General features: G+C 58.3%; 1 protein-coding gene across 2 annotated transcripts in view; it reads right to left on the reverse strand.

The window, feature by feature from the left end:
- Positions 1-520: 520 nt before the first annotated feature.
- Positions 521-16,458, reverse strand: part of GALNS (galactosamine (N-acetyl)-6-sulfatase) — a 32,013-nt gene continuing 16,075 nt past the window's right edge. For both annotated transcript variants that reach the window (XM_054588955.1, XM_054588954.1), the window contains exons 9-14: positions 14,786-14,889; positions 10,484-10,620; positions 9,721-9,823; positions 5,240-5,361; positions 3,369-3,486; positions 521-1,525 (exon numbers count right to left, since the gene is read on the reverse strand). In XM_054588955.1, coding sequence (XP_054444930.1) covers positions 1,439-1,525; positions 3,369-3,486; positions 5,240-5,361; positions 9,721-9,823; positions 10,484-10,620; positions 14,786-14,889 — 671 coding nt within the window. In that variant the 3' untranslated portion in view covers positions 521-1,438. The remainder of the gene's footprint in view (positions 1,526-3,368; positions 3,487-5,239; positions 5,362-9,720; positions 9,824-10,483; positions 10,621-14,785; positions 14,890-16,458) is intronic.

A 16,458-nucleotide genomic window follows, 5' to 3' on the forward strand; every position in this document is an offset into this window, starting at 1 on the left:
TAAGAGGGCGGACACATGGCTGTGGCACACAGAGGACACACATGTATAGGCACATGCGGGTGTGGTCTGGGCCTTCCCTCCAGGAGCACAGGGGGTGAATAAGGATGGGAGCAAGGAGGTGTGCCCAGCAGGAGGGCAGTGCAGTGCAGCAGCCTGGCGGGGGAGGGGCAGAGCTGGATACAGTTCAGGGAAGACCAGTGAGCCTGGGTTGGACAGCCTGGGAAGGAGCTGAACCAGTGGTGGAGGCCTGGACATAGGGTGGCTGGCGCCTGGCTTGGAGTGAGGTTTGCAGTAGGAGAGAGCCCTTCCCAGTCTTTCTGGGAAGTGGGGAGGAGGGAGGCTGAAATGCTTGGCCTGGCTGGAGGCCCACGCTGGAGAGCACGGATGCTTGTGTCTGTGGAGGCAGCGAAGGGGGATACCACTGAAGCTGCCCATCATGGTACCCAGGAGGTACCCTAAATCATCATCTCCCTAAAACATAATCTCAGTTTAAAAAACAAGACCTAAAATGCCTGTTACTTTATTCTAAAACTGTTTTCTTCATAATTTCCCAACTTACAGAAATTACAGTTTTGGCAGCTGATCCCTGCAGATGTGAAAAGCCTGTTTGGTGGAAGCAGCTCCACATGCCTTCAAGGGAGGGACTGCGGAGTCGGTGCGTGGTTGTTCAGGCTCTTCCGAGTTGGGCGAGTGAAAGGGCTCATCTTTATGCTTTGCCATCCCTGGCACCAAGGGGAAGAGGGCGGTCGGGATGGCTGCGAGGCATAGGCACACCTCGCAGCGCGCAGGAGTCCACGGCCTAGATCCCTGTGGAAGGTGGGAGATCGAGGGTGCTGACATCCTCACGTCCCAGGGAAAGAGCAACAACGGCTGTTCCATGGGGCGGGAAAGGCCTTGGCTGTGGAGGATCCCGGTCGGGGGGCCCTCTGCCCCCTCCCCGGCCGTGTGGTGCAGTGCAGGGAGGCGGGGCCAGGATGCTCCCTCCGTGCAGCACCCAGGGCCCCCCCACAGGACTGGCACAGCCTCCCTTGACGCTGGTGCTGAAGTGCGTGAGCTGACAGTCCAGGGCATCCATGGTGAGTCATGCCCTCCAGGTCCTGGGATGAAGGCCTGGCCCAGAACAAGGCCAGTGAAGGGGGTAAGAACCAAGTGGGAGGAAGAGACCGGTAGGACGACCGAGACCTGTAGGCAGCACAGCGTTCAGCTCACAGATTGATGCAGGACTCAGGCAGCGGGATCGGGTGGGCCAGGGAGAGGGCTGAGGAGTGACTTCAGGGCCAGGCAGTGTAGCCTTGCAGGTACTGCTGCTGGCTGCAGGTGACATCCCTCTGGCGGTGAGCGGGGCAGAGGGCCGCTGAGGCTCTCCCAGTGTGGGAGCCAGACCCTCTTACCCCCAGGCACTTGCAGGGCCTGGACCTGGCCTGAGCCTGAGCAGGTGCTAGTGAGGCCAAGAGCACTTCTCAGGGATGGACTCCGGGGGCGTCAGGCACTTCCCTAACTTTTCACAGCCTGGGGGCGCCCAGTTCTGGAAAATGAAAATTCAGAAACAGAATGTGCAGTTATTCTAAGAGCGTCCGGACTTAGCAGGTTCTGGATGGTTCCCTTGCCCAGTCCCTGACCTGGCCTATTGGACCAGTTGTGGTGCAGAAGCCACCATTGTCTCCACTGCACCCCACGTGATGCCAGCACAGGAGGCGCCCCGGTTCCCGGAGGCCAGTGAGGGCAAGAGCGTGAGGCCTTATGGTGTGGGTGCCCATTGGGTAGGGCCCACATCTCAGCCCTCTGTTATCCAAGGGGACTGTGTCAGCTGCCCTAATCCCCTGGCCATGGTCCCAAGGAGACCCAAGGCCAGGGCCTGCACAAGGCCTGCTGAGATAGAGAAGGGGCTCCGTGCTCCAGCAAGGGCTGACGGGCTTTGCACACCTCCTCAGGATTTCCCGCAGAATGCTCTTTCATTGTCCGGAACCCTCTCTCCAGCAGAGAGCCAGCCTGTTCGAGCGCAGCCCTAGCCCAGGTGTGTACTTTGACATGCAGGCTTAATTTATGTGGCCATATTTTTCCTGGCAACAGAAAGAGTGACCCATAACCTTAAGAGGGAGTCTTCCTGGTTTTGCCACGTTCCCCGAGTGTCCAGGGGTTATATCCCTGTGCCATGGTCGGGAGCCTCAGGATCACTCTGGGGGCAGTGCCCTGGGACAGGATCTTAGAGTTTGAGTATTAACGAGTTGACCATCAGCAGTAGGGAAAGCCTTCTCCCACTGGGGCCGCCCACGTGGGGAGGGGCTGGCCGGTGTGTCCAGCCAGGCTTGGGTAAGGAAGCTGTTCCTGATCTTCAAGGCAGAGCAGAGGGAGCAAGTTCTTGCCGAACAGACCTGGGCCCAGCCTGTGAGTCTGGGGGTCTGGAAGGGCCAGTGCCTTGGGTGTCCAATGCTCAGCAGGGCAGCCCGCCACTCTCAAGGGCCACAGTGGGCTGCATGGGGCTGGGCTTGTCAGGGAGGCCAGAGGAGGCCGCACGGAATGCTCACCTGGGCTGGCCTGGAACTGCAGGGGCCCCGAGGCGAGCTAGAGGGTGGAAGTGTGTGGGGAGTCCAGGACTGAGCTGAGGGGCCTGGAAGTGGGGAGAGCCCAGGACTGAGCTGGGGGCTGGGTGCATGGGGCCCAGGGCTGAACTGGGGGGCTGGAAGCGTGCGAGTGGGGGTTCAGGGCGTAGCTGCGAGGCCTGGAGGCACGGGGGGAGGGTGGAAGTACAGGGGTCAGGGCTGAGCTTGGGCGTATGTGTGGAAGGAGGGGCCAAGGACGGAGAGTGGAACCTTCCTTCCATCTGGGGATTGAGGAGGGCCAGGGGTATGGAGACGGCAAGTGGGGGACCTCCCAGGCTTTGCACACACACATACCACACGTGCTCACACACCTGTAAATCCACACACCTCCCCAGTGACTGCTCATTTTAAGTCTGGAGGTTGACCCACATTGTTCCCACTTGTCTTCAGTTCACTTTCCGTATATGAGGGGGTCCCCAACTTTCTCCCATTCCAGGCGTGGTCATATTGTGGCAGTTCCTGAAGGGGCCACGAGGTGGCAGCAGCACCCTGGCCAGGCCGTTCGCCTCCCCTTCCCTCCCTTCCCCTCCCTTCCCCTCCCCTCCCCTCTAGTCACTAAGACTCTTTTCCCCCCCCGAAGCTGGGACTCTGCCTGTCCCCATATAGCAGTCACCAATGGGAGACGGTGTGTTGGGGATGGGGACAGCATCGCTTTCACAGAAGAACAAGCCAGGGTGTGCAGACCCCACAGCACTTCCATGGTTCTGGGGATGCCCCCCACAGGAACCGCACCCTCCCAGCATCAGTAGTCAGGTATAAACCACTTACCATGACGGCCTGGTTGCACACATTGAGCTGGGGCTGTCCAGGGACCAAGGCCTCCTGGTGCTGCTGAACAACCGGAGTGATCCTGTGGAGGACGCTCAGGTACTCGGTGCTGGCAAAGCTAGAGATGAGAGAGCACCAGGTCAGTGAGGCAGGAGGGTCTTGCGAGGGCGGGTGGGGCGGGGCACCCAGCTGGGCTACCAGGTCGGCTGGGAAGAGGCCTGGGGACCAGGAGGCCCAGATTTGTTTCTCTCAGGTGTGGCTGGCCTGGCCACGACTGCCACATCTCGGGGCAGTCTGACAGTGTCACCCCCAGGTGAGCCCTGCTCCTCAGGCCGCCACACCAGCCTGGTGCCAGCTTCCTGCTCTGTTGGCTGCACGCCTTCCACACACAACCCCCAGGCTCTTCAAAGTAGGTCTTAGGCAGGTCTCATGTCTTTCCAGGATTCTGTGGCCAAATGCACCGGAAAGGATGGGCCACTTAACCAAGTGTGGCAGTTTGAGGACAGGGCTCCTCTAAACACGGTGAGCACAGGTGGGAAGCTCCAGGAGGCTCTGCCCTCAGCCCGGAACAGTTCTGGTCCAGGCGGTGGCTCCAGGGTCCTCTTGCCCAGAGGTGTGCCCTCTAAGTGACTATGGGTAAGTCATGTCCCAACCCAGGTCCCAGCCTCCTCTTCTGGAGCCCAGGAACAAGGTGCTGTGAGCTTGTGAGGGGGTGGGGGTGGGGGGTGTGTGGGTGCCCAAGGGGGCCTCCAGTTGGGGCAATAGCCCTGAATGCCACAGCACCGCTGAATAGTGACAACGTGGATTTAAGGAGGGCACTCGGCTGGGAGGGGTGTTCCTCACATCTTCACTCTGAGCAGCAGGTGCCGTGACCTCAAATTTCTGGGAAAGCAGAGGCAAGGAAGTGGTGCCTTCCAGCCACACTCATAGCCAGAGAGGGGCAGGGGCAGGATTTGCACCAAGCCTCTTCCGCCTCAGCCAGCTCACTGCGTCAACCTTCTCGTGGACGTTTGACTCTGAGAAGCCACATCATTCGTGCTGCCACAGGGCAGGGGCTATCAGAAGCTCAGCCGCTGTCTCTGTCCTCATGGCCACCTTGAGGGAGCCCGAGCCTGGGTGGCCAGGTCGCTTCAGCCACGGAGGGATCAGCAAGGTGGCTAAAGGCTTGGAGGCTGCGCGGGCAGGAGCGTGTGTCCTGACCTCAGCCTGCCTATAAGAAGCTCTGGTGCCCTGGATTGGCGGGTCACTACTTCACCCTTGGCGTTGGCTCTCCACCTTTCTTCCCCGTGCTTCCAGGCTGCGGAGCAGGACAAAACTCCAGGAAAGCGAGGTGCTGCTGAGGAAGCCCCGAGGGTTCCCCAGCAGCATGGAGAGGCCCCAGCTGATCTTACTGGGAGGGCATGCCTGGCAGGCGGCTGCCCTGCTGAGGGCCTCAGTGGCTCTTTCTGGGCTCGAGGTGCTGCCCTCCACGTCCTCAGTGCTGTCTGTCATGGAAGAGGTGGCCATGCGGAGAGGTTCCCATCCCCCCACACCTGGACTGTCACCCTCCACTGAGGCCATCCCCGAAGGCAGTGTGAGATGGGGGATGGCCTCAGTGGAGGGCCACAGGGAGGGAGAAGACAATTGAGGGAGATGGTGGCACCTGGAGAGGAAAGGCCACGGCACGCACGCCCCACAAGGAAAACTGCAGCACAGTTTCCGAGCTCCAGGCGGAGGCGAGGCCCCATGCTTCCCTTCCCGAGGTCATGCATCTCCAAGTGTTCACAGTGTGCTGTCTCTTCCAGAAACTCAGCATGTGCCATGTGCTTGCATTGCTTGGGCCTGGCTAATGTTTCCTTGGCAGCTTCAAGGTCTCCTTGTGCCCAGCTCACCTGATGGGGTACTTCTCCCCTGGGTCGCGTCCCAGGTGGAAGATGAGAGGCAGCTTCGTGTGCTCCTCCTGCATGTGGGTGGTGACTCCTGAGACATTCTGTCCAGGGCAGAAATCAATGCCCTGAAACGAGAGGCAGGGAAAGCGGGTGAGCACTTTCTCTGTGTAAGCTCCTGCAGCAAGGCTGGCCAGCCCACCTAGAACAGGTCCGAGTGGTCAAGGCCCGAGCAGGCCAGAGGATGGTCCTAGAGGGCGGAGCCTTCCCGCCACGCCAGCCCCAGAGCTGCTGAGCAGTTCTGTCCTGTGTACTGACCCCTAGATATTTTAGAACCCCCTTTTGGGGAGAGGAGGAGGTAAATCTCTCTCAGCTATTTTAGCCCATCTCACATCTTGACTACCTCTAATTTTTTTTTTTAAATTTCACCTGTGGACAAGTTTTTTGATTTTAGAGACACAAGAAGGGAGAAGGGGAGGGAGAGAGAGAAAAACGGAGATGAAAGAGAAACGACAACAGGAGGCCGCTGCCTCCTGGACACGCCCCAACCAAGGATTGAACCCACAACCTAGATAAGTGCCCTGACTAGGAAGTGAACTCGCAGCCCTTTGGTTTACTGGATGATGCTCCAACCAGCTGAGCCACCTGGCTGGACTACCTCTAACTTCTAGAGCAGCCATTTTCAACCTTTTTTGTTTCATGGCACACATAATCTAATTATTAAAATTCTTCAGCACACCAAAAAATGTTTCCATATAATCTTGGTTCTTTCAAACCAGGTGGCTATTGTGTCGGCTGTTGTCATTTTTAAAAAAATTTGACAATCTAAGGGAAAAGAAGTCAGTGTCCCTGACCACACAGTCAGGTACTGCATGTTTTAAAAATTCTTGCGGCGCCCTCTGGCTGAACATCGCTGTTCCAGAGCAAAGCTTTTCCCCGTCACTCAGTCCGCTTCGTGGCTCCGCATTCTCTTAAGGCTCCTTCACTGGTCAGGAGGGGCCACTGGCCTGAAGACTGGAGATACACAGAGACAGGAATGGCCCATGGGTGATCCATGTGGCCAAGTTAACAGGCAGGGGCCTTAAAATGACAACAGTTAGTATCTTCAAGAAAGCAGGAAAAGATGGAGAAAGCAGGTAACAACAGGCTCCCCTAAGGCTCAGGTGTGGCACCCACGGCCCCATCTATAGCCTCTGATGCGCATCTGAAATGGGCTTCCTCTGCCTGTGTGTGCTCTGAGCTTTGTAAGGTCTTGGGGTGGCCTTGGACCACAGGCTCCCCTGAAGCAGTGGCCTGCAGTCTGGAAGGCTGTCCCTCGGTAATTCTAACTTGGTAAAAGTCCCCCGCCATCCAGGGGCAGGGGAACTGGAAGAGGTCAAGGGCCACATCCTGAGGCCCTGGTGACCGCAGGGCCCCACAAGTGGCTTGGCATCAGTCTCCAGCCAACACGAGGCACTGCTCACAGGTGTGGAGAGGCGGCCACGACTCCGTGGTAACCAATGGGAAAGCTAGGCTTTCTGTAAGCGTTAGGGCCACTGACTGGGCAAACCGTTTCTAAGCCCCGTGTGTCTGTAATCAACAGCTGGTCAGTGGAGCAGTTAATATTATGCTTTTCAATAAAGCAGGGAAGTTAGGAGTCCATGAAATTCCGTTTATCTGCACTGAGCAGTCAATTCCCAAGTCAGGGGCTGCAGTCCAAGTCATTGAGGGAAGCCAACAGTGGACACGCACAGATACCAAAGGTGGTGACCCTTCGACCTTCTGGGAGCAGAACTGCTAAAGAGCAAGAGTGGCTTTAACAGTGGGAGAAGTAACCACACTTAGCATAAAATGCTGAGCAGTTCACAGAGAAGTATCTAAGTCTAGACAGAAGACACAAATTATAATTTGGATGCAAATCAAATAAGCTATTTAATTAAGATCCCGCTAATTAGTACAGGATTTTTTTCTTACAACTGTTGTCTTGTGAGGGTGGCCTCACCCTGGGGGCATCACAGCTGAGCCGGCGCCCCCCCCCGCCCCGTACCTTTCCTTCTCCCCTCAGAGCAAGGGAACCTGCAGTGCAGTTGTGGGAAGGGAGGAGGGGGGCGTGTGCCCCTGGGACAGAGTCTGGAAAAGCAGGCACACATACCTCCCCCCGGCCTCTCACCCAGGACCTCAGGCAGCCCCCACGGTGGGAGGTCGGGGCTGGTCCGGGGCGGCGGCATCAGGCTGGGCCTCCACCACCCAACAGCCACGAGGAGATGGAGCTTGGGCCAGTGGGCGCCACACAGCAGGACCCCAGGACCAGGGCGGGGGTCCCTGTGGGGGGTGTGAGATGCCCCAGGACGAGCATAGAGCTGGGAAGCTAATACAGTCCATCCAGGGGACCCCCAAACCTGGGGACCCCAGACTGGCACACAGACAGCTAGGCCATACCCTAGGCCTCTCCCTCGGGGCAGAGCCAGTCCAGCTGGGCCCTCCGTGGCCTCTGAACAAAGCTGTCCTGCACCTGTGAATCATCTGGAAGGGATTGGAGGAGGATCCAAGTCTCCCCTGGTACTTAGGGGGGCTGCTGATGGCCACAGGGTCTTTACCAACTTCATGTACCCTCTTAGTTTTATTGGCCCCTTTATCGATCCCTGGAGGGAGAAGGGCCATCACAACGACCGTGCGGCCGTCCTCCGCGAATGCGCTGTGAGGCAGTGAACCCACAGCCGGAGCCTGTGTCCGCCAGCCGCCTTCCCAGGGAGGGCTTCCTGTAGTGACTGCTCACACTGGAGAAAGTTGTTTTGGCCTCCCAAGAAGACACAAGCTGAATAGACCAAACCAACCCAGGTGGTCTCACAAATAACCCTCAGAAAATGGAAGAACTGCTTCCTGCTGAGCACCGTGGATGTCGGGGCTGCAAGAGTTGGGGGTGGGGATATCCTGGCTGCGCTGAGGCGGCCTCTCCTGGCTCATTCTAAGCCCACTGTGAACGTGGCCAGGTCAGGACAGGCTGTGTAGGCGCTGGACTTTTCGGTGCTCTTTCTGGAAGAGCTCTCCCAGCCCTTTTGAGTTCTGAGTGAGTGGAAGCTGGACTGTGTCTCACTTGGGGCAGGGCTGACTGGACCTGCCCTGAGCGCCTGGCCGGCCACAGGGAGCCCCAAGGGGCAGCTCCCAGAACACCAGCCACACCTGCCAGCTGGTCCTCCCGGACCCCCAAGCAGCCAACAGTGGGGACCCTAGAGGCCGCGTGGGGGGCTGTAGGTGCCATTAGGAGGGGCAGGGAGGGAGAAGCGAGGCCTCACAGCTTCCACCTAGGGTCCCCAGACTGCCAGCCTCTGGGCCCCTTCTGGGCGCACCTATGGCTTCCCCACCCCTGGGCATGGAAAAGGGCAAGCCAGGCATGGCCCTGCCTGGCAGGGGCCAGGGACAGGAGGTGATGGCCACAAGTCAGAAGGGCCAGTGGGGGCTGGGGAGATGAGAGTGGCCAGGGGACACAGCTCTGACGTGCTGCTCGCAGAGTTCCAGCAGAGGCCGGGTTGGGGGTTGTTGTCACAAAGTTTGTGAGGCCCACAGGACACTCAGAGGCTCAGAGCGCAGGAGAGAAGCAAAGACCCACTTGGTCCAGCGGAGCCCTCCCAATGCCAGTGCGTATTTCAGGCACTGGGCTACATGGAAGGAGCACACACTGTCCTCGGCTCTGCCCAAGTGCCTGCGTCTGCACGAGGCCCCTGGGTCCAGGCCTGCACAGGTGGCCCGTGGCTGCGCAGCCCTCTCCGCCCAGGGCCAGACCCAGGACTCACTAAACCTGCAATCTGCATCCCAAGTGGTGCACAGTGTTCTAGTACTTAGGTTTTTCATTAACTTAAATTGCTTTTCCTCCCAATTAAGGCACATTAGCAGGCTTTTCTTGTGCCTAAAGACCTACATGCTGGGAGGGAGGGGTTGTGGAGGAGGAGGCAGCGGAGAGAAGACTCAGCAGGAGGGAAAGGCAGGCGTGTGGGGCAGCAGGCAGTAGGAGAGGTGCCCTGAGGGGCAGCAGGAATCGGAGAACGTGCGGAGAACTCTGGGGCCCAGCGAGTGTGCGGCATTTCACCCGCAAGCCCTTGTAGCAGAACTGTGATGCACACACTATGTCAGCTGTTCACAGGGCCCACAGGGCACCTGACCAGGCCTCGGAGCGGGGCAAGCAGGAGGGGGCTGGGGGAAGGTGCCCTGGGTTCACCTGGACTTGGAGGCATCTGGCTTGGACCTGAGCCTGAGCCTGCCCAAAGGCCTTCTTTCCCCAGGCTCCGGGTGGCCTGAGAGGGTGGGGTGCCCAGGGTCCTAAGGGGCTATCCTGGTAGCTATACTGCGGCGCCCCAAATTCTTACCACAGATAAACACAGAAGGTGGGAAGCACGAGGCCACGTGGCTGTCACCACGCCACAGAAGCCTCCTGCCAGCCTTCTCTGCCCAGGTCTGTTCTCCTCAAGGGCAGGGCATAGGGGTGCAAAGTCCACAGCCCCAAGCCTCCTTACCTGACTGAACTCCTCCCAGGAATTGGTCCAGGTCCAGAAGTGGGCTTTGTACTGGCCAAGGGTGACTGCCATCAGTGTGTTGCCACGGTAATAGAATATTGGCCTGTTAGGGAAGGAGAAGGGTCAGGTGACGTGAGACACTTGTGGACACATGGTTAGGGCTGAGATTCTATAGAAACAACCATGATGAAATCACATGGGCACAAGTTGCAGAGGTCCCTGAGGCTGTGGGTGGGCCCTTGGTGCCTGTCATTCCTGGCTTTGGGAGGCCACGGCGCAGACCGAGGCAGTAGCAGGTGGCTGCCAGAGGCTCTGTCCCACTGAGGGGCAGACAGCGCACTGGGCCCACAGCCTTTGGCACCTTCCCTACTCCACAGTAAAGAAAAGAACAAAAGCCCACCTAATCCCTGCCCTAAACCCAAAATGGGTAGCTGGTCTCAAGCTCAAGCGGAAGAGAAGCTGACTCTGGACACAAAGCATTCTGGTGCAGAGGTGGAAGGCGGCAGGACACGGCCAGTCCTCAGGGGTCCGCAGTAGCTGGTGACTCTGGCAGAGGGCTGTCCCCTCCTTGCTCCCATGGTCAGGGCAGAAGTGATGGACCCCAAGGGACGATGCACTTTGTGCCAGAAGGTCCCAGAGGTGGTGTCTCCCTTTGCCCCAAGCCAGCTGGGCGAGGGAAGCAGCTCTGTCAGCCGGCTCTGGCTCCGTCGCTTGGTCACGTGGTGCTGGCAGGTGGGTGGGGGAGCACCTGTCTGGAACTAACCTGTCCATCAGCTGGCCCTGCAGCATGGCGGGGAGGAGATCAAGGCCGTCGATCACCCTGTCGCTGGGTGGCTCCAGGCCTGCGAGGGACAGGCTGGTAGTGAAGAGGTCCATGATGCTGCCCAGCTGGTGGCTCACCTGAAATACACGAGTGGCCACCCGCTCAGGGCACCCTGTCCTTGGTTGTGTGTCCTGCTGCTGTCCAAGTGGGTCTACAGACACACGTGCGCTCACACACATGCAACACCAGCCACATCCCTTACAACGTGTCTACACACGACGACGCAATGTACGTGTCTGTACAAACCCAGCCCTACCCACCTCAGCCGGCCTGGTCCCCATCCCACCCGACCCCCGACTCTCCTAGAGCTCCTCACGCCCTTGGGTGTCTGGCCGAGTGCTGCCACCACACAGCTCTTCCACCTCAGGGCCTGAGAGGGAGAGACAACCCTCCTCGTTGGGAGAGTGGCCACGGGGAGATCAGGGGCTAAGTGGGGATCAAACCAGCTGTCCGACCCCAGAGCTGGCAGGACCTTGTCCCATCCCTAATGCCGAGCCCTCGCTGCTGCCCAGTGCCTGTGAGTGGGAACCAGACAGAAAGGAGCAGGTGAGGCCTTCCCAAGGCGCCACCAGCGCCAGCGTCCCACCGCGGGGGGCTGCCCTCTCTGAGCCCGACCGTCCTGTCATGTTAACACCGACTCTGTGAATTCCCAGTTCAGGTACAAGTGCAGGTAGAAAATAAGACCCTCAGGCCCAGAGCAGCATGGAGAGCAAGAGGGAGAGGGGACAGAAGGGGAGGGCAGATGGACTGGGCGGGGGGGGGGGGGGGGGGGCGCTGGCCTTCCTCCCAGAGGTGGCGCCCACCAAATGCAACGGCCCGATTCCACAGGGCCAGGGGGAGGCAGCCTTTTGGAGAGGCCCAAGGAGCAGGCCGTTCCTGGCAGGGGGCCGCCCATTGGTGCTGGATGCATGTTGTTCCCCACATGTGGCGCGGCCTTGTCCGGAGCCCGCCCAGGTCTTTCACTCCTGAACTCGGCATCCGGGGGCAGGAGCTGGGTCGGTGGGGAGAGCCCCCGAGGGCCAAGGCAGTCACCCCCTCCTTTCTGCTCTTCACCCAGGGCTTGAGCCGCTGCCCAACTCAGCACTTTCCACACCCTGCGGCGCCTTCTGCAAAAGGAGGAACTGTGGAACCCGAGCACACGCCTCACGCCCACTTGTGTCGGCAGTTCTGCAGCCCGGGGGTGGGGGGGATGGGGCGTGAAGGTCCACGTTTGGTTCAAAAAGTCTGAGAAGCTGGCTTCTTCTCTTTTCACTTTTCTTTTTAGGAGAAAGAAGGAAAGGAAGAAAGGAAGGGAGAAGGAAAAAAAAGAAAGAGAGAAGAGAATAAGAGAAAAGAAGAGAAATCCAGATACTTTAACCCTCTGGAAAAATAAAGAGGGGAGGTTGCAGTGCTGGGCGGGGGTGGTGTGGGAAGGAGCGGATATCTGAAGTCCTCATATCAGCACAGAACAGCTGGGCGCACTCATGGAAGATGCTCTTTTTGAAAAATAGACACTCTCAATGTGCACGTAATGCCTTTAAGAAAATGCAATTTGTCTGCCATGGGCCCATGGCAAGAAGTCACCGCGGCTGTTATCAGCACTTTCAAGACTTAACTCTGAATCAAAGGCTACAATTAATAAAGTCACCCCGCCAGGCGTGAAGGGGAGAGTTAAATATTTGAAACTGGTTGGACAAATGGCAGGGTGTTTTTAAATAAAATCCTCTCATAGTTATCACAGGGTGCAGGCCTGATAGCCCGTCTAATTCAATTTCAGCGCGTGCCATGAAATGCGGTGGAGGGAAGGCGGCTGAGCAGTTCTGTGCAACGTTCTTCCTCCAGGGAGCAGGGCCCAGAGGGGCAGGGAGCCAGGCAGACAAGGGGCAGAGGATCCCAAAGGCTGGAGATTCCCCCGGGCAGAGCAGGTGGGGAAAGGGGTCCTAGGAGAGAGGCAGTGGGGGGAAGGTGTGGGGGGGGAGGGTGGGCTACACCCCCCATACCTGGGCATCTGCTTTAGTTCTGCAACCTGCCAGCTGGGGGGTCCTGACAAGGGGCTGCCTCTCACTGGGCTTCAGTTGCTGATGTGGAGAGCGGGGGTGATGATGATAGGCTCTCCAGGGCTCTCCCCACTGACCCTACTTCTGCCCCCAGATCCAGAGTTCAGGAGTGAAAGAACAGGGTGGGCTCCGGACAAGGCCCCGATTCTGGACCCTGCTGAAGGTTTTTCCCTACGAGGGGTGTCCAACCTGTAGCCCCGCAGGCCGCAGGCAGCCCAGGACGGCTGTGACTGTGGCCCAACACAAAATCGTAAATTTACTTAAAACATTTGAGATTTTTTTGTGATCACATGTTGCAATGTAGTTAATGTGTGGCCCAACACAACTCCTCCTCTTCCAGTGTGGCCCAGAGACGCCCAAAGGTTGGACACCCCTGCCAGAGAAGGGGAATCAGAGTGTCAATCAGCGAACCTTAAAACGGGCTGATCTTGGGTCCCTGTGAGACAGGAGAGTGAGAAGCTAGGAAAATTCTTCGGCGAGCGAAATGGGGAAACTGAGACAGATAGCTGAACACAATGGCTGAGCAATTTACAGCCACATTCAAAAGGTCACTTCCCTGGAGGTAACATTTAGGCCTCAGTCTTGTTTCAGCTCCAGGCTCAGAAAAGCAGGAAACCAGGTGGGTAAAGCCAGGACCCACTGCAATGACTAAGACCCCCTGCCCTGCCGCTGACCCCCGTCAGGGGAGACGGTGACCCTGAAAGGGCCCACCTGGAGAACTGATGAATGTTCTGCTGACACCCTCCCGAGACCTCCCCTAAGATTCCTGGCTGCAGGAGAGAGAGAAAATCCTCAAGACAAAGGTCCCAGCTCCTGCACTCTCCCTCTGGGAGCAGCCCGGCCACTCCCTTTCCCTTCTTCCCTCACTTCTTCCCCCACAGGCACAGTCTCCTAAACTCTAAGGCAATGGCAGCTGGCAGCTTGTCCCAGGCTGATCCCCTGAAACTGTCCCCACAGCCCCTCTTCTCTGACTTCCCAGTGAGCTAAGGCAGCCCAGCCTAGGGCTTCCTCTATGCTAAGCCCTTCCTGGTGCCACTGTCCCCAGCTTTAATAAACACATCCTCCCAGTCACCTGGACTTGTGTTGTGAAACCTTTCCTACACGAAGTCAAGAACACACATACTACAGTTAGCCCTGGGCAGCCCCGGGCAGCCCCGCTCTGGGCCAGGCCCCTGCCTGGTGACACCTGGGTGGGCTCAGGGCAATCAGAGGGTCCTAGACTGGGAGAGGGGCAGAAGGGCCAGAGTCCAGGTGACTGGGTGACACTCGAACAGCCACTGTGGGCCTGGATGAAGGAGAGAGGGAGGGACCCAAGGCCAAGATGCCTGAAAAGACAAGGAAGAAGGATCTCCCTGGAGCCTCCAGGAGAAGCCAGCCCCGTGGCACCTGATTTTAGCCCCATGAGACAGTGCTGCACTCCAGCCTCCAACTGTGAGGGAACAAAGGGGTGTGGTTCCAGCCCCTCAGTGCAGTGACTGTCCCAGCAGCCACAGGACTCAGAGGCCCCTCAAGGCTCTGCTGAGGTCTGGGCTGACACCAGCAATGTGATCAGTGTTCTCTGGGGAAGCTTTCTAGAAGGGAAAGAGACCAGCTGAGACAGTGACTCACATGCTTACGAAGATTAGTCTGGACACCTCAAGAGTGTCTCAGTCAAGGTGCCCACTTACAGAAGACCCCATGTTCTTGGCTGATAGGGACTGAGTGAGGGCTCTGAGGAGCAGGACACACACCTCGTCCAGCAAGAGGACCACGCTACCCGGCCCTGCGGTTTGCACCATGTGCTGCTGATGGACACCAACCGCACACGGTGTCTGCTGTCTGTGGGAGTGTGTCTGCAGAACAGTGGCCTGGAGGGTGCCCTCTGGAGGAAAAGGTTCTATGGCCAAACAAGATTTTAAAAACTCAGCTTCTCGATGCTCCTTCCAGAAGTTCACTATAATCATTAGCACACTGAAGGCTCTGACAAGTCCTGCAGGAAAGAAACCCGCTCCACTCCGTGGTACTCAGGACTGACCTACCGACCGACCACGGACGCCTCCTCCCCCATGGCAGCTCCTGACACCCCATGCCACGTCAGCGGGAGACCGCTCCAGCGCCCACCCACACACCCTTCACTCGTTAGCTGTCTCCCTCGGGAAGGGCCCTGCATGGACAAGAGCAGTGGGTGGAGACAGCAGGCCCACGAGGGGCCCAGCCTCTGACTCACCTGGCCTGCAGGGATGTGCCCGGGCCACCACGCGATCGCAGGCTCCCTCATCCCACCTTCGAATGTGGTCTGCTTCCCGCACAGAAAGGGGCCGTTACTGCCTCCTGGGGAGGGAGAGGTGCTGCCCATTAGCTCTCTCTGTCCTGAGACCCCAGGACAACACGCACGCCCTACTGGGCACTTGCCAGGGCTTGGCCTCCACGCAGCCCCTCGAAGGTGGCGCTGCCGATATGCTGAGGCACCAAGACCATCGTGGAGGTAGAGGGCTGGCCACCAGGTTGGACCGCCTCGAGGAGGCTCTGACCCAGGTGACCATCCTAGATGTTCTGGTTGTACATTGTGGTTGTACACCCAGTTTTTCTGTCCTAAAACAAAGAGCGACTACTCAGAAACGGAGAACATGACCACACTTGTTGGCACAAGATGCAGGTGCACTTCAAGTGGAGCCACAGAGCGTATCCTGACAGCAGGTCACTGGGACTCTGGCTGTCTTTTAGGTACAGCCTTTAGACGTTACTGGCTATAAGCATCCATGCGTGTTTGGGGTTGGGGAGTCCAGTCCCTGGGACCCTGAGGGATGTCCCACTGGGGTTGGGATACAGATGCATTTTGACAAGCCCTGCTATGAACAGGCGGTCCCTAAACCATGCTTGGGGAAGTGTCAGAGGGCAGAGCCCTGTTCCTGGCCGATCCAACGTCCTGCCGGCTCCCACAACGCAGAGGCTGGCTCCTGAGGACAAATAGCGTGTCTGCTGCTGTGGCATGAGCTGCCCAGGGCTCACCTCAGGCCCCACCTCAGGCCCCCTGAATAATGGAGAAAACAAAATAGAGCAGCGTTTCTCCAGCAGGAAGCTCCTCAGCTTGTCCCTGCACTGGAATCTGAATGCCACCTCCACACGTCAGCGCGGGCCAAGTCTTGAGATGTGACGATACGTCAAGGACAACACAGGAGTGCAGACAGATTCCCAATGTGTGAACGCAGGCACAGTGCGATGAGCTGCACCATGCCGGGAAGTCAGGGCTCAGGGTGCTCAGGAGGGCCCGCTGCCTTCCTCCTTCTATTTTTCAGGCTGGGTGGTAGGTGCACGGATGTCACCTTGTTGTCATTTGTACTTTAGAGCTACGCACAGATGTTTCTGTCCACGTGAACTATTCCGTAATGCAGAAATGAAGACTGGGGTGATGAAGCTCAAGCCCGTGCTGGGAGGTTGGTAGTTCTGGCAAGGCTGGGCTGTCAGGGGAGGGCTTGCCTCAGCGTCCCATTCAGGGGCCAGCAGTGACATCAACATTCAGCTGGCCCTGGGCCTTTCCGAGGAGATGGGGGTCTGCCCCTTCTCTGAGATCGTCAGCCGTACGAAGATGAAGCCCCTCCAGAAGTGGGGCTGGGCTGCGGACGGGCCACACAGCATCCTTGGGGCCCTGGACCAGCTGGGCCTGGACCCTGACCGGCTGTTCTGTTGCCAACAGGCTTCCTTCTTGACTTGAGCCAGTTGTGCTGTTCCCGTCAATTGAAACCCTGAAGCCCCCGAAAGCCCCTGACCACGGGGTTCCCCCAGTGTCTGCCCAGGCAGGCCTGTCCCCGTGGGGTTTCCTTTGGTATGTAGCCTTCCTTCCAGAGCTGTCTGAGTGCTCAGGGTCCTGCTGAGGCCTTGGCATTTTTTAAGAATGGGATC

Source organism: Pteronotus mesoamericanus, unplaced genomic scaffold, assembly GCF_021234165.1.
Source record: "Pteronotus mesoamericanus isolate MK-2021 breed Mesoamerican mustached bat unplaced genomic scaffold, CSHL_Meso_final scaffold_165, whole genome shotgun sequence".
NCBI classification, from domain to species: domain Eukaryota; kingdom Metazoa; phylum Chordata; class Mammalia; order Chiroptera; family Mormoopidae; genus Pteronotus; species Pteronotus mesoamericanus.